Source organism: Pyrus communis, chromosome 5 (genome assembly GCF_041283825.1).
Source record: "Pyrus communis isolate YQ-2024b chromosome 5, ASM4128382v1, whole genome shotgun sequence".
NCBI classification, from domain to species: Eukaryota; Viridiplantae; Streptophyta; class Magnoliopsida; order Rosales; family Rosaceae; genus Pyrus; species Pyrus communis.
In genome coordinates this window covers 35,099,200-35,116,247 of record NC_142569.1, presented here as the reverse complement: position 1 = coordinate 35,116,247, position 17,048 = coordinate 35,099,200, and the positions used below count along the sequence as shown (strand labels likewise).

Sequence of the window (17,048 nt, the reverse complement as noted above, 5' to 3'; positions counted from 1 at the left end):
CGGATAGGCCGAAGAAGTCTTAATACAATAAGGGGTCTTAGTGCAATATGGATTTTCGACCGGCAATGAATATGGCCTGAAAAGGGGGTGAGTTCAAAGTCCTAGTAAGAGTAGGGTTGATCGAGACAAAGTTGGATTAAAATAACACAATTGCCCTGTGCAAACCTCTCAAACATCTTGAGATTTTTTTATTTTCTTTTTCCACTGACACATCTTCAATTTGGATAAACAACACTGTGGAGGCAACCAGCGAACATCTTCAGTTGGGATAAACAGCACTGTTGCCGTAAAATTAGCCGATCGAGGAACACCTTCAGTTTGGATAAACAGCACTGCGTCGAGGCCGACTGGTTACTTATCTAAGTCTCGGTCGAGAAGGGTTTTTGAATCCCTGTTGGCAGAGGTCATCTTATTAACTTTCTTGGCAAAGTAAGGTATTACAAGTTACGACATTTAGCGCATTGAGCGCCGAGTGATTTTATGATTGGATACTCACAAGTGAGTTTCAAAGTTCGACATTCTGACGGCCGAACCACATTTACCTTCAAGACATACATCACCTTTGAGTACTTGTGTCCATATAGTCTGGTGTCGATTTGACGTGCTTATACTCTCACGAATATAATCACTGTGACCGAATCCGGCGGCGACAATTTGTGAACTTCGTAGAATTAACAGCCTTGTCTTCAGGCTTGAGAATCCAAAGGCCGAGACTTGTTCCTTCCTCGGCTGCAATCGTAAGATCAAGAAGTCAGCAACGCGCTCAACGCAACATCAACAAATTGTACTCCTCGGCCAAACTCGGCCGACGAGTTGGCACGCCCCGCATCAACCGAATGACGTAGTTAGTTCATTAGTTACTAGGCCTGCACGCCACGTAGGCTTTGTAATTTTTAGGGTCAACATTTTGGCACGCCCAGTAGGACCCAGTGCTAAACCTTCGGAGTTCATGACCATTGAGACACGGTCCTTAAAAAAGAAAACAGTCATGGGAAAGTCAACAACCGACCTGCCGGTACAGGGCCCTAGACAAGATTTGTCACAAGAACAAAATCCCCTCATTATTGTGCCACCCGAGGCTGCAAGTGCGACACACCGAGAGAAGGAAGTTTATCTCGACGGACAGCCTCGCCACCCAAAAAATCCTAGCAAAACTGCAGGCATTTTCATTGAAGGAATAGTGGAAGATTGCGACGAAGATGGTGGGGAAGGTTCTGATCCCCCAACTAGGTTGTTTTTTCGAAGACGACTTAATGAATAATCTTAGCAGGTCGACCAATCGATTAGCCAGAAAATGAATAATTTGCTCTAAGCAATACAAAGTAATAGCGATACGCAGACCAAATTGCTTGAACTATTAGTCAATAAAGCCTTCAAAGATGGCCATGTCGACCAACCTCGGCAACTTCCATGTAAGAATATTCCACTACAAGCTGAGATAAGATCCGCTCAGCTCCAACCAATTGATCTGAAAAAAAAGAGGGTTAAGCAGTAGATCTGATGAACTCGACCAGGGAGAGGAGACAACACCCATCAATATGATCGAGGTCCAAAGGATGATAGACTCGGCATTAAAAAAAGGGTCGAAGTTCCCAAAGTTCATCCATCCGTACCCGGCTTATGTGGAGAGGTTCGAATATCCTAAAGGCTTCAAGATCCCGGACTTTAATCTTTTCCCTAGAGAATCATCTTTATCCTCGTTGTAACATGTAGCTCAATTCACTGCGCAATGTGGAGACGTTTATAACGACTTCCATAAACTACGGTTATTCAACTTCTCACTAGTAGGATCAGCATTTGCTTAGTACATCAACCTTCCACCTAACTCCGTCCAGAGTTGGGAGGAACTGGTCGAAAAATTCCATGAACAATTCTATCGACCAGGGATGGAAATGTCATTCTCATCATTAGCTAGAATGGCTCAAGCCTCAGACGAGTCGCCAATGGAATACTTGACAAGGTTCAAATCGGCCAGAAATTGTTGTCGAGTACCTCTCCCTAAACTTAAATTCGTCAGAATCACTATAAATGGCCTGTATGTGGAATACAAAAAGAAATTCTTGGGGGCGAATATCCGAGATATGTATGAATTGGCTCAACACATTAAGCAGTATGATTATTTGCTTTGAGGGGAAAAGGTCTCAAAGTCCCCATCCCGGGGAACAATATACAAGAGTCCTACAGTTAGTTACGCATTGGCCGAAAGCGCGGATCCCCAATACGCCAATGTAGATGAGGCTGAAATAGTTATAGACAAACCATATGTTTGCATTAGCTTAAATCAATTCCAATGATGCCAAAACCCGCTTAGCCTCTAAATGGACGATTAAAACATCAAAAGTCTATACTTTCGATATCACTAAAGCTGATGCAATTTTCGATCAGTTGTTATTAGCAAAGATCATAAAACTTCGGCCAGGACACAACATCCCTAAGGTTGAAGAGTTGAGGGGCAAAACATATTGCAAGTATCATAATTCAAGCAAGCATACCACTAATAATTAAGTCGTGTTTCGTGACGTGATTCAGAGTTGGATTGATAAAGGTAAGTTAAAGTTTCCTGAGAAACAGATGGCGGTTGACGTCAATCCCTTTCCATTAACAACAATTGGCATGGTGGACGCTTATCTACCTAAAAACAAAGGGAAATGGAAGGCCGAGTTCGTCCCGTTACAACATATCCGTAAGCAAAACTCTCAGCCGAGGCTCAAGATTGATTTATTTTCAAATGAACCGTCCACGGAGTCTTCGGGACTGGCCATAGTCGAACCTATGTTAGGTTCTAGTTTCGAAGAAACCGATGAACCAATGGTTTTGTGCGGCTGCTGTAAAACATGAGTTGCCCTAATTGAACTTAAAGAGATAACACGTCAGGCTACAACTTCATGTTAACCATCCACGGCCGCAGTAAAACCTCTGAAGGAACTCGATGCGAGGCAACGCCGACAAGTGTTCGAGAGACTCAGCCCACAGGTACGAACAAAAGATCCAACCCCAGTCAGACGACGTCTTGACTTTAACACGCCATTCTATAATGAGGATTATTACTCGCGTAACTCCAGCAGTTTAAGTTCATTGATGGGTCAAAATACCTTCAAGCCACCTAAGCCACGCGACCAACGTTGGTACAGTTACAATTCTCTGACTGGTATGTATACGGTGTTATCCAAGTCTCAAAAAATTTGTCGCCAGCGGATAGACTGCATGGCCCGACAATAGAAAGCACAAGCTAATTCGACTACCCGGTGGTAGCCAAAAAAAGCAGCAAGAAGCGGTGACGACCGACCTACCCCGACCATTATGGCCGAATTACTTCAAGAGAAAAAGGCAGTTGGTCGTAACTTTGAAACCAACATTGAAGAGTCTAAAAAACGCATCAAACTCCTTCTTCAGCCTGGAGAGATGAAAGCTCATCTCGAGCATTTCAAACAAGAAGCCGAAAGCAAGCTTCCCTCGTTACCATCACAAGAACCGTTAATAAAAGTACAGCAAAATCTACACCCTCCATTTCTCGGTGAATCCTTGGAGTACATGTAAGAATTTCATAAGAAACATTCCGCCAATGACTTGTACAGACTACCCAAGGCATGTCACGAAGCCCTTGACCTAGCACTAACTTGTCCAAATGCTGAACAGATTATCCAGAAAACCATTGATCTAGCAATAAAAGCTAGGTTCCAGCATATACGTGAAGCTCGAGTCCTCGGCTTGGAGGTCTACCCATACATAGATATAGAAATTGTCGAGCTACCGGTTTTCCTCGAAAACCTTCAGCACTTACAATATCATTTCGAAGTCTTCTCGGCCATGTCTCTCTTCGGCTTTATGACCGATGAGGAGGAATGTGTGTTGCGTTTAGATGCATACCTGGACACAAGGAACGCCCGAATCGCCTACGAAGAATGCGCCCGTAAAGCATTACAAGAACAAAATCACTCTTCAGCAACAAACAAGTTCGAGGACGACGACCATAATGAGATAGGTTCAGTCAACGCGCACAAGAGCAGGTACATAACGGGGCAAAAGATGATCCGGTTGAGGTTACTCCAAATACTGATACCACACTCGCTAACCTAGAATACGACAACCAAGACCTGATGGGTCCTTCGATCCTTGAGCACATGGAAATCAGCATGGTCCATGTCCTACCGGCTGAATTTCAACCAACCCCCCACCAATCAAACTTCTTGGATGGGGATGTGGTTGCCGAAAAAGCTACACAAGTTGATTTCATCGTTACCGAAGAGGATGGGGAAATCAGTAAAGAAGACAAGCTTAAAGCAGCCTTGGCCGAATTGTTTCCTCGCTCTCCTTCTGTTAATCTCCAACATCTAAAGCTGTTATACGTTACGGCTCATATTGAAGGATACCCCATTTCCAAGGTATTTATCGATTGTGGAGCCACAGTCAACATCATGCCGATTTCCATTATGAAGGCATTACGCCTCTCCAATGACGAGCGCATACCGTCAGGAATAACAATGAGTAGCTTCATTGGTGACAAGTCCCAAACCAAAGGAGTGCTCCCGTTAAAAGTAAGTGTTGCAAGTCGCAACCACATGACTGCATTCTTTATAATGGACTCAAATATCGAATATAATGCATTGCTTAGCCGCGAATTGATCCATCAAACAAGTTGCATTCCTTCATCGCTATACCAGGTTCTTATCTTTTAAGACGGTAAATTGGTGGTAGTCTATCCAGCCGATAATCAGCCGTTCGAGACCAACATGATTCAGGCCCGTTGTTATGATGATCACGTCGGCTACATTACCCTACAGGGTTTTAATGAGGACGAACGGCTGACTCGGATCTCAGTCCAAAAAGCCATCGAGGTAGGCGCCGAGACTATACACCAGGATTCAGCGAGACTCGGCTTGGCAGACCTAATCACCAACACCGATGACTGACGCCGCCAAACAAGAAAGGGAACGTCTGCTGGCTCATTGGTATGCTACTTCCAAGCAACCACACTTAGGCATAAACTTAATCAAATTTTTTGCCGAGGGAGATAACGGCCCAGTTTTATCGTTAGACAAAGTTCAGGCTGCACTAGCCGAACTTGAAGACAGTGGGCCCCAAGTCAAAGACCCATTAGAAGAGCTAAATGTTAGCACAGTCGATGAGCCTCGACCGTTATTCATCAGTGCGTTGTTGCCTCACCCCATGAAAGTTAAACTTAGTAAATTACTCAACGAATTTAAAGATTGTTTCGCGTGGAATTATCATGAGATGCCAGACCTTGATCAAAACCTCATCGAACATAAGTTACGCATCAAAGATGGTTGTAAGCCTTTCTGACAACCCATCTGCCGATTCTCGATCGAAGTACAGCTCAGCATAAAAGATGAATTAGTTAGACTTTTAAAAGCCGGGTTTATTCGGACCGCTCGATACGTCGAGTGGTTGGCCAATGTCGTCCTGGTGCTAAAGAAAAATGAAGCCTTAGGCATCGGCATCGATTTTTGTAATTTGAATCTGGCAACTCCCAAGGATGAATACCCGATGTCGATCTCGAATTTGTTAATTGATGATGCAGATAATCATGAAATATTGTCCTTCATGGACCGCCATGCCGGCTATAACCAGATCTTTATCACTGAAGCTGACATTCACAAAACCGCCTTCTGTTGCCCGGGGGCACTTGGCACATACGAATGGGTCGTCATGCCATTCGGCCTTAAGAACGCCGGTGCCACATACCAATAAGCTATGAATACCATATTTCATGATTTGATCAGTACGGTCATAGAAGTATACATAGACGATGTGGTAGTGAAATCAAAGAGTCGCCGAACACATTTAGATGATCTTCGGCAAGCATTCCTTCGTAAGCGCCAGCATAATCTCAAAATGAACCCAGCCAAGTGCGCCGTCAGTGTCTCGGCTGGTAACTTATTGGGTTTTCTTGTGCACCATCGAGGCATTGAAGTAGACAAAAATAAAGCTCGTGCAATCATCAGTGCCCCAGCTCCGACGACCAAGAAGCAACTCCAGTCATTACTCAGGAAGATAAATTTTCTCTGCCGATTTATAGCTAATTCGGCAGGGAAACTAAAAGCGTTTTCTACGCTCTTAAAACTTAAGGACTCAGACAGGTTTGAGTGGCGAGAAGAACATCAGGCGGCTTTCACGTAAATCAAGGTTTCCCTTACAATGCCACCAGTCCTAATACCGCCTCGACGTGGTAGACCTCTCAAACTGTACATTTCGGCGGCCGACAAGTCCATCGATTGCCTCCTCGCGCAAGATAACAATGTTGGGCGTGAACAATCCTTCAAACATAAAACCATGCATGTTACATGCATCTCATCTCGATCCCCAATTCTTAAACATACATATATACACATGAATCCTTTTGAATTCGATTGATAGATCGCAGCGGAGTTAGAAGTTCTCTTCCTTAACCAAGTCTAACGATGCAAGTGCTTGCAAAAGTCAATATTCCAAACCATAAGTTTCAGAAGCAAACCAACCCAAAATTATTAACCAACTTTCACTATAAAACAAGCAATACATGTATGTATGTATGTATGTATGTATGTATGTATGTATGTATGTATGTATGTATGTATGTATTCTGGCATATATAGAATTGTAAAGAAAAACAAGTTAATTGTGATATAAAATGGCCTCAGGCACAGAGAGTTGTAAACGGAACTTGGGGCCATCATAGTGGTAGAGTATTGGCCTAAATGCATCCTCTTCTAGTGGCTTGCACATTTCCTTCACTCTAGTTCTAAACTGAAATTAATCAAATCCAATTCATTCTCAATTTCAAATGACCAAATCAAAACCTTAAATAAATAGTATGTCAATTGAACTACTAATTGACACCTACTAGCACTAGACCTGTGCTGGAAATTTTGATTCTCCTTTGCACTTCTTGTCTTGCCATGTCGTTGGGTCAATGTTTGATCCTCCAAAGCTTACAACCTTTTTCACAAAAGGTCACACAAAGGTAGTCAATCCAATTTCTCAAATTAAGGATATATATATATATATATATATATATATATATGCAGTTGATTATTTGATTATATAGATATAGTATTATACTATAAAACTTCCCGCGTGTTGTTGTGGGTTTTGAAACCATAATGTAGGACAAGCATAAATTATTTCGACAAAAATATTAATAGATGTATGGTGGAGATTGGTTTATGATTGAATGGTGGAGATTGGTCTAGTAAGAGTTTGTTAGAAGATTAGAGTTAGTTACTTTGTAGGCTAGTATAAATTGTAAATTGTCTCTCATTTTCTGTAATTTGTTCAACTATCAAATACAAGCTTTGATTTCCTTCGAAACCTGCTTCTTCTTCTTCTCTGTAATTTCGATAGTTTCATGCCTCTTCCAATGTAGTTAACATGGTAGGTTCGAGCCCGTGCAAGCCATCGAGCTTGTCACCAAGAAGGAAACAAGCTAGGACTCTTAACATAGAGCCGGCCACTGAGTTTTATTGAAAACAAGTTTGGACTCCATTGGAGCCGACCTCTAAGTTTCAATTACCGATGTGTGGATCTCCACGTGTGAACCACTAAATGGGGTTACACGTGAAGGGGAGTCCCACATCGATGGGTGCAAAAGAAACAAAAAGGGTTTAAATAGGATTACCCTACTCTAACTAATACCACCGAGGCCTTTTGTGATAAAACCCCACACCTGACGGACTGGGCAGGTGATAAAGTTGGGGACAGTATTGGTGTCGTTAGAGTGGGGCGGGGCCGACGATCCAAAAATCCAACACGGTATCAGAGCAGAAGAGTCATATATTGGAGTCTGAACCGAGTGCAGGGTAGACCACTTTGGAGATTGCAAAGAGAAGTAGATGTCTCAAATTGTAGTGCTCAATAGTTTATCTCATACTCACTTTGCTGCAATCTCAAATTGTGATACCCTAGTTGAGATTGAGGGGGAGTATTAATAGATGTATGGTGGAGATTGGTTTATGATTGAATGGTGGAGATTGGTCTAGTAAGAGTTTGTTAGAAGGTTAGCATTAGTTACTTTGTAGGCTAGTATAAATTGCAAATTCTCTCTCATTTTATGTAATTTGTTCAACTATCAAATACAAGCTTTGATTTCCTTCTAAACCTTCATCTTCTTCTTCTTCTCTGTAATTTCGATAGTTTCATGCCTCTTCCAATGTAGTTTACAAAAAAGACAGAAATTGTTGATGATGGCATGTTTTAACGAATCATATTCAAACGACGCCTTAGAATAAGATTTGAAAGTGCATTGAAGATGTCATAGAGTATGGAACCATCACAAAAATTGCACCATTCTAAAACTTGAAGACAATCCATAGGAAAGTAGAACCACAAAAATAAACACAACATTGTAGAATCTGAATTCAAATGTAAAACCAGAACCATAAATAGACATTGCATTGTAAAGTCTGACTCCAAATGTAAAAGTATAACCAAAAACGGTGATTGCAAGGCAGAGTCTAAATCCAAATGTAGAAGATAAACTAGAAATGAACACTACAATGTAGCGTCTAAATCCAAATGTAAAAACAAAATAAAAAACAGAACCAGGAGACAAACGTATTGCAACGTAATATCTGAATTCACAAAGTCATGCGAGGTGTGAAGTGTAGGAGATGTGTAAGTGATGCATAAGATTGACCTGATTCGAAATCAAAAGATTTGCACGCTAGCAGCTGTAGTGGCATGAATTAGTAAATTTTGTTGTTATAGTGTACCTTAAAATCTCATTGAAATTTGATTAAATATTGTCAATATCATAACATTATATTAATTTTATAAAAAAAAAAAATTACTCTAGAAAATAGCCTAGGCAACAAGAGCAAAGAGTAGATGATGATCAAAGACAAAGTAGATGAAATGGATGAATCTTGGAGAAACGGAGCCATATGCATTGAGCAAATTATTCATGTCATGCATGTGGCATACTATAATTAACTAGCCTAAGCCTACACTCGTGGTTGGTCTCATGCATGGCTTGATAACATTGTACGTCAAAGAAAATGAAATCCTCAGATTAAACAGCTTAAGATGATAAGTAGAGAGTAGACCCGCACAGAAAGGATAATAAATAAATCAAATCACAATAAAACAGAAAGGAAGAGTGCAGTTCAATCAAGTGACTTGTTAATCTGAAGCCCTTGAAGTTGAAGGTCATCCCCCTACATACATCATACATGTGCGATCGATCTCTAGCCTCGAGCTATGGCGACTGCGTCTCCAATTGTTTGATATTAAGATTTAAGACCAAACCCAATACCATTAAACCTAATATGAATATTGCCAATAATGCATATAAAATTGCAGCCGTCCAATCAAATGCGAAAATCCCAAGAAGGCATAGTAGCTGGTTTTCCAAGCATTGCTTTGGAAACAATCAAGTATCCCATAGTTAAATTTTGCTTCTTATTTTCTTGGGATCGTTTATTGCTTTAAATATATAGTGCCCTTAAACTAACCAGAAAACTAGTTAACAAGAGCTACTCCAAAGTCACAATGGAGCGCGTGGATTGTATATGATCAATAAGGATCAAAGTTCAAATTTGATGGGGCTCGTTGGCTTAAGTCCTAGTTTGGTACTGAGATGATTCTGAAAAAAAGTGGCTATCAAAAAAAGTTGGGAGCTTTTTTATGTTTGGTAAACATTCAGCTTTAGCTTTTTTTCACAATTTTGGGTGAAAAAAAGCCAAAAACACAAAACTGCAAAACCCAACTTTGAAAATCCAGTTTTTTTTCACATTTATTTTACATAAAAGTTTATCAAACACTATAATATTACTCCTTTTTTTTTTTCAAAAGCACTTTTACAAAAAGGTTTACCAAACACTCTGCTGCTTTATTTCACAGCTGCTTATTCTCACAACACAGCAAACCAAACCAGCCCTAAGTCTTGATTTAATTACTTAACACTTTTTGTATGTGCTTACTTGAAAATGGAGGAAATCATATGAATCGACATGAGTAGGTATATGGAACAGAAATGAGTATGGGTGGAATGACATCCCCTTACAGGATGGAAAATCCTTGTATGGACACTACATTGCATCCTCTCTAATAAAAGTTAGACCTACTTATATTGGTGAGTCGTAAATCTATTAGAGAAAGAGTACGTACAATATAGGTCTTCCTAATATATCATATGTTTGATTGATAAGTGAAGCAGGTGATTATGAATGATGAACGTTGATGGAAAGTTTGGTACAGATAATCAAGGCTTGATAAAGACTTGGTGGAGTACTCTATTGAGAGACAGACCTTCTTTATGTTCCTAAACACCAATAGCAACACCAATGAAACAAACAGGTCGCCAATTGTAGTTGTATTGCCTCTAATGATAGAAGGAGACATGCTAATTATGTCTCTATAAACAAGATAGAGACAGTTTCACATATGTAGCTATGTCATGAGTTGAATGGATTAACTGATAGATCAAATCAAGGACAGTTAACAAATATATACCACATATGAACCTATATACGTACATCGAACCGAAGCTAAGAGTTTTATTTCTGAAAATAATGTTCCTTTAAACTTCAATTGGTAACCAGATCTCTACATACCACATGAAGCTGTGACCCAAAATGCCGCATATTGTAACAAAAGGCCGAAGAGTAAGGTTATCTTGGACAGTTCGAACTAAGAATTACTTAGTCTCTTATCCATCACGCAACTCGCGTTCAGCATTGGGCTTAACCCCAGTAGCTTGAAAGGTAATCTTTTTGTTTTTAAGTATTATGAAACAAAAAAAGAAAAATTAGTATCCGGTCCCTAATTACTAATGTTTATTGACTGATACCTTATTACTTAACAAATTTTGATTGAAATCCCTAGCATTAATGTGATAATGAATTTACATGTTAATTACATAATTTTTTTAAATAAAAATTAGTAATTGATTTAGGGTTTTAATACTCACACCTCTATTAAACTCCTAATTAATTTTCGATTCAAACATTTCCAAAAAAATAATAATAATAAATTAGAATAAGTTTGTACCCATTAGTTTTTTTTTTATAAAAAGATTCTCAATTTTTTAATCTTAAATATACCCATTCATATAATTTTCAATTTTTTTTAATCTTGAATGTACCATTCTTAAATATATCAATTTGTTAAATGTAAAATGTACCCTTTTTTAAAATAAAATTTACCCAACTTTTTAATATAAAATCCATTCAAATTTTTTTAATCTATTTTTAAAATTATATGGGTACATTCCTTGTCGTTGATTTGAGAATGTATCTATTTCAAGTTTAATTGAAGAAATTTACTAATGTTATTAAGCCTAATATCTTTTTTTTTTTTTTTTTGTGGTTTTTGAAGAATGTAACTGACACACCCCGATCGAGATCACGGCATGCTGACCGTCACGTGGAAGTGACGTAACCATGTGCACAGTGCGGAAGCTAATAAAATAATAATACGAATAAATAAAATAATAATACGAATAATTAAAAACCAGTTTTACACAAAGTAATAACGAACAAGTGCAAGCGTAAGTGTGAACACTAAGTTCAGAGCACGAAAACCTAATGCAGTCCGGGAGAAAACGACACAACAAAAGCACACCCGAAGGTGGTCCTACACTGGTGCTAGTCTGTCAGATATGTCGGGGAAAATCCTCAGGGAAGCCACCAAACGTGCTAGCCAACTAAAACCTGGAGGGGTGCAAAACAAAAGTGTGAGTGGGCAAAAACAAAGCTTTTCAAAAATCATTTCATAAACAAGTTCTAACCCCTCGCCGTAAAACCTGTATACTTCCCAGAAAAATAATATACATATATAAATCATGCTCGGAAAATATGCCATGCCAAACCTCGAATGTAAAATGCAAATACTTAGGTAATATCACATCAATGCCATGTAATCTGTCAGCCGGAGTCACGTAACGTGACCTGTAAGGCTGAATCTAGAGCTCAAATCTCCATCTCACTAATTATACCTGCACACGAGTCGGAACCACCTAAAGTGGTCTATACGACAGGCCTGGGTGTAATATAAGTACGCTCAAGTGCTACGATCACGTGAAGGCTGGGCGAATAATCACGGGTCACCTACGAGTCGGAACCACCTAAAGTGGTCTGTACGACAGGACTGTGCACCTAACTTGGATCCAAGATGAGCGTGTGGTGCGGGAGGTGAACATCACATGAAGGACTGTGCCCAACTCTAGGCGGGAGCACTAACACCGGGGGTGCATGCTATGAGCTCTCTATGCATCTCAAATCACTACTGAATGTAAATATAAATCACAACTCACCTGGCACTTACCTGTGCGTCCGCAGCACCAAACATATATATATATATGCAACTAACAATGCATAATGAACGGCAATATAATGCATGGCATATAAACGAATAAACGGTTTAAATCAATTTCTGGGAAAAGTATAAGTATATAGGTATATACGGAAAACCAAAAGCCCACTCACTGGTATGTGGAAGGGTCGTAACCCCCTAGCCTCGAGTGACCACGCTCGTCCTCGGGATAGGTATCACCTATATGCGAAACAACTATAAAAACGTTAATTTTAAAACACATAACCAATCTTAAGAAATAACTTCTCATACAATGCTCAAATGGGGTGTCTGAATACACCAACTTGATCTACTCAATCTCAGGAACATCCCCATATTTTTAGAAAAAAATTTCACCGTTGCACGCGCCCCCACGCACCGGCCAAGGCACGGGCACGCTGACGGCGTCAGTTAACGCCGTTAGAAATATTCTGTTAACTTTAACGAATTCCGTCAACGGCATTAGGAATATTTCGTCGTCTTCTCCGGCGAGGCTCCGGCCAACCTCGAAACTCACAATCCCGACGTCCAAAACCTTCAAACGAACCACCCCGAGCCTCCTAAGGACCCCACCAAGCTTCCTACAAGCTTGAAATTCCCAAAAACATAAGAATTTACGTGTGCATGAACAGTAACAAAATCGGGGTATCCCGAGTTCGACGTGAAAACGAAGGTATCCTTACCTGAAATGGGTATGGTTGAACTCATATGGACCTCACGAGCATAGATATGTACTTTGTTTCTTCGATCTGTGAAGATTTGGGTGGTTTCTATATAGGTCCGTACAAATGGGATAGAAAATGGGAAGGGAAATGGCACGGGACAGGTGCAGGGATAAGGGGAAGGGTGAGGGAAAATATGGGAGAGTGTGTGTGGTCCACAATCAGTCACACCAAGCGCAAAACAACCACACAACGAAATTTCACACTAGGGGCAAAATTGTCTTTTCACGCGTACGTTTTAAAATTTTCGGAACGAGCTGTCACAGTAACCATGTGTTGATACAATAATTTTTTTTTTTTTTTGTTAATTTGATGAATGTACCTCTATATATATATGTGTGTGTGTGTGTGTGTGTGTGTGTGTGTGTGTGTGTGTGTGTGTACACACAATATAATAGAGAGTATAATTTATATTTTATTATTTTTAATCCCACAAATTATGCGTTTTATTTAAAATCTCATTAATATAAACAAGTACACATTTCAATTTTTAATTTTTAATTTAAAAACTATAGTAACTTACATTATTACATTAATGTCAGGGACTTCGATCAAAATCTAAAAATAGACAAGGTTTCAATAAAAAAATATTGATAATTAGAGACCGTATCCAAAGTGTTCCAACAAAAAAAATAATACAAAGTAAAATCTCCAAAGGTGCATGGCGCTGTTATTGATGAGTAGATTGGACGAGAGTGTAGCCACCCTCCAAGTTAAGCAGGTGAAGAAGATCGCACAAAGTGTAAATTATGGCGAAAAAGCCATCCTAGTCGTCTCATTCCGTAGACTTGAGCTTTACGATACCTTTAACCATCTCCGTTGGCGTCGTCACCGGCCGTCAACCATTTCCCATAAATCATAGCCCCCGTTGACAATTAGAATGATATTTAAGCCCCATGACAACATCCCCACATAAAATTTGATTCATTGCTCAAACTCAGAACACAGAGAGAGAGAGAGAGAGAGAGAGAGAGAGAGGAAGAGAGAGAGAGAAGAGCTAAACCTCTATAGCACGAGCTAGCTAACTTAATTGTTTAGTGCAAATATCTATTTTACATTGAGATTGAATCGTATATACATATTTGAGATTGGTATAAGTGAAGATTGATGGCTAATTCATCGAGTGGTGGTGTGCCTCCGGGATTCCGATTCCACCCCACGGACGAAGAGTTGCTTCACTACTATTTGAAGAAGAAGGTGTCCTTTCAGAAGTTTGACATGGAGGTCATTAGAGAGGTGGACTTGAATAAGATGGAACCTTGGGACTTGCAAGGTATGAAAACTTGTTTATGTTTTTGCAATTATATTAATTCTACTTTGAGCTCAATTACGATCTAGTTAATTTGCTCAAGAGCTTCGTTTCTAATTAATAAGCTGGTCGGAAACACCTAATAAGCTTCGCTTCTAGTTAATTGAGATTAATATATTCAACTTTGAACTTTGTTAATGTTTTTCTTCAAGATTGTCTTTACTCGATCTTAATTGGTTTCGGTCAAGATTTTTTTAACATAATTGTAGCTGGAGTAGAAAAAAATTTGATACAAAGAGGAGGAAAAAAATAACGTTTAAAAGATTTGAACAAGTTTCTCAATTTATGCAATTCTATTAAAAGTAAAAGGGTATGCTAGAGAGGTCAAATTCTTAAACCAAATTTTGTAAATCGAATGATGTGATTGTTAATGATTGGATTATTATTAAGTGTTGACTAGCGTGTTTATTTTCTATTGGTGACACATTATTTAATTTGCAAATTTATTTTAAAAAAAGTAAAGTTAAGGAGGCTAAATTATATCAATATTGGTTGAGTCTTGACTAATAGGCTTTGACAATTAGATTCAAAGAACACCTTGGTTTGGTTGAACAATTTATGTCTGATTATAAACCAAGGAATATTAACAAATGCATCATATAACTTGACACTCACGAGCGGGAATTTACACGCTAGAAAAGCTGATGGAATTAGTAAACAAAAATATTATTTTTACCATTTATTTATACCATTATTTATTTGTACTATCTCTATTCCATATATGTTGATGAGTCACATCTCTAATAGTGAGATAATACACATGATGGTATAAATAAATCGTAAGTATACCATTTCTTGTAAACAAATAATTAGCTGGTCTTCCTTGAAGGTGTTTCTGATGCATTTTTAACTTAATGACACACACATAATATATGCACACACAATAAAAACCCTAAATCCTATATAATCTGTAATTTTTTTTTTTTTTTTTTTTGGTGCAAGTACACAGAGAGATGTAGGATTGGGTCGACTCCACAAAACGAGTGGTACTTTTTCAGCCACAAAGACAGGAAGTACCCAACAGGGTCGAGGACAAATAGGGCTACAAAGGCTGGGTTTTGGAAGGCAACAGGGCGGGACAAATGCATCAGAAACACCTTCAAGCAGATTGGCATGAGAAAAACCCTTGTTTTCTACAGAGGCAGAGCTCCCCACGGCCAAAAGACTGACTGGATTATGCACGAGTACCGCCTGGAAGATAGTGATGATCCTCATGGAAACCTATCTAGTGTATGCACTACTATCTCCATCTCCATTTCATTTTCATCAGTCTATATGTTATCTCGATCGTCACTTTATGTTATATTATATATAATAAGGAAATTAATTAGATAGGGTTTAGGATTTTTGTTACCTAATATATCTTTCTTTAATTCGGAGATTTTAATTGGAAACGATAAATATTGCAAACACATGCAGGAAGATGGGTGGGTGATCTGCAGGGTTTTCAAGAAGAAAAATTTATTCAAGGTTGCAAATGAAGGAGGAAGCTCTAGCATGAACTCTTCAGACCATCAGCAGCTCAAAAATACATCAAGCAACAGCCAATTGCAAGCTCGCTCCTTCATGCATAGCCACGGAGACAACCAGTACTTACTACGCCAACAACTCCATGCAGCAACCCAAGCATTCGAGCTAAACAACAACCCAAGCCTTCACTACGCCCACCTGCAGCCACCCCCTCACTACTCTCCTTTCCAATCCCAAGCTCTTATCCCGACCCTCGCCCACAAGCCCCTTTCCGCCTACGACGACTACTCATCCCAGCTCCCCTCCGACGATTCACCTAGCCACGGCATGGTCAAGCAGCTCATGACAAACCCTAGAGACTGTGAAAGTGGCAGTGAGGGCCTCCGGTACCAAGCGTGTGAGCCAGTGTTAGAGGTTGGCACGTGCGAACCAAACCATCAACTGAATACGGTTGCAGGAGGAGCTGGAGCAGCTGGCGGAAGAGATAATAATCATGATCACCAGGGGATGAGTGAATGGGCTATGCTCGACCGCCTGGTTACTTCTCATGACCTTGGAAATGATCAAGATTCGTTGTCCAAAGGAGCAGCCAGGTATGAGGATGCAAATGCACCCTCTTCTGTCAACCAAATTAACCCCCAGCACCTCTCATTGCGTGGAGAGATGGATTTTTGGGGCTATGCAAAATAATATGGATTAGAGCTAATTAGCAAACCAAAATGGCTCTAACCATGCATATTTTATATATAAAGGGAAATATACCAAATTCGCCAGCCATGGAAGGAATTTATAGTTGTTCCTTTTAGAGAGAAAGTAAAATATTGGACGTTTTTCTGGTTCCTAATGAATTTATTGTGAATTTTCAATTAATTATTTTAATACAAAAGCACTTGATTGAAATGGTTGTCTGCATAGGCCCCTGCTGTTTGTTAGGAGTATTAAGTGAATGGCTAAGATGTTGCCAAATCTCAATAGATTAGTCTTGCAGTTATAAGGTTGGTAGAAGATAGCTTAGTTAGTAAGCTACCTTAGATAGTATAAGTACCCTTGTAATGAAACAGTTATAGATGATGAAAAACATTTCAATACAATTGAGATAAATCTTTCTCTCTGAGTCTTCTCTCTTATCTCTCTCTCTCTTTCTCTCAATCTTCTTCTTCTTCTTCTCTAATATATGTGTAGCTTGGTTTATATGGTATCTTCGCCGGAATAAGCATAAAGCTTTACGGTTCATCGATCTGGGAATTCTGTATCTGCTT

At 39.4% G+C, this 17,048-nt stretch overlaps 1 protein-coding gene across 1 annotated transcript; it reads left to right on the top strand.

The window, feature by feature from the left end:
• The first annotated feature begins 13,960 nt into the window (after positions 1-13,960).
• Positions 13,961-16,696, top strand: LOC137723596 (protein BEARSKIN2-like). The gene is made up of 3 exons (XM_068462797.2): positions 13,961-14,283; positions 15,269-15,549; positions 15,739-16,696. Exons 1-3 carry the CDS (start codon positions 14,118-14,120, stop codon positions 16,477-16,479), a joined length of 1,188 nt encoding a protein of 395 aa, XP_068318898.2. The 5' UTR covers positions 13,961-14,117; the 3' UTR covers positions 16,480-16,696.
• Positions 16,697-17,048: the final 352 nt, after the last annotated feature.

Excerpts from the sequence above, each read along its gene's own strand:
- LOC137723596 (XM_068462797.2), top strand. The coding sequence starts at position 14,118 with ATGGCTAATTCATCGAGTGGTGGTGTGCCTCCGGGATTCCGATTCCAC. Across the intron at positions 14,284-15,268 it reads GGAACCTTGGGACTTGCAAG|AGAGATGTAGGATTGGGTCG; the intron begins GTATGAAAACTT and ends GCAAGTACACAG. Across the intron at positions 15,550-15,738 it reads CTCATGGAAACCTATCTAGT|GAAGATGGGTGGGTGATCTG; the intron begins GTATGCACTACT and ends AAACACATGCAG.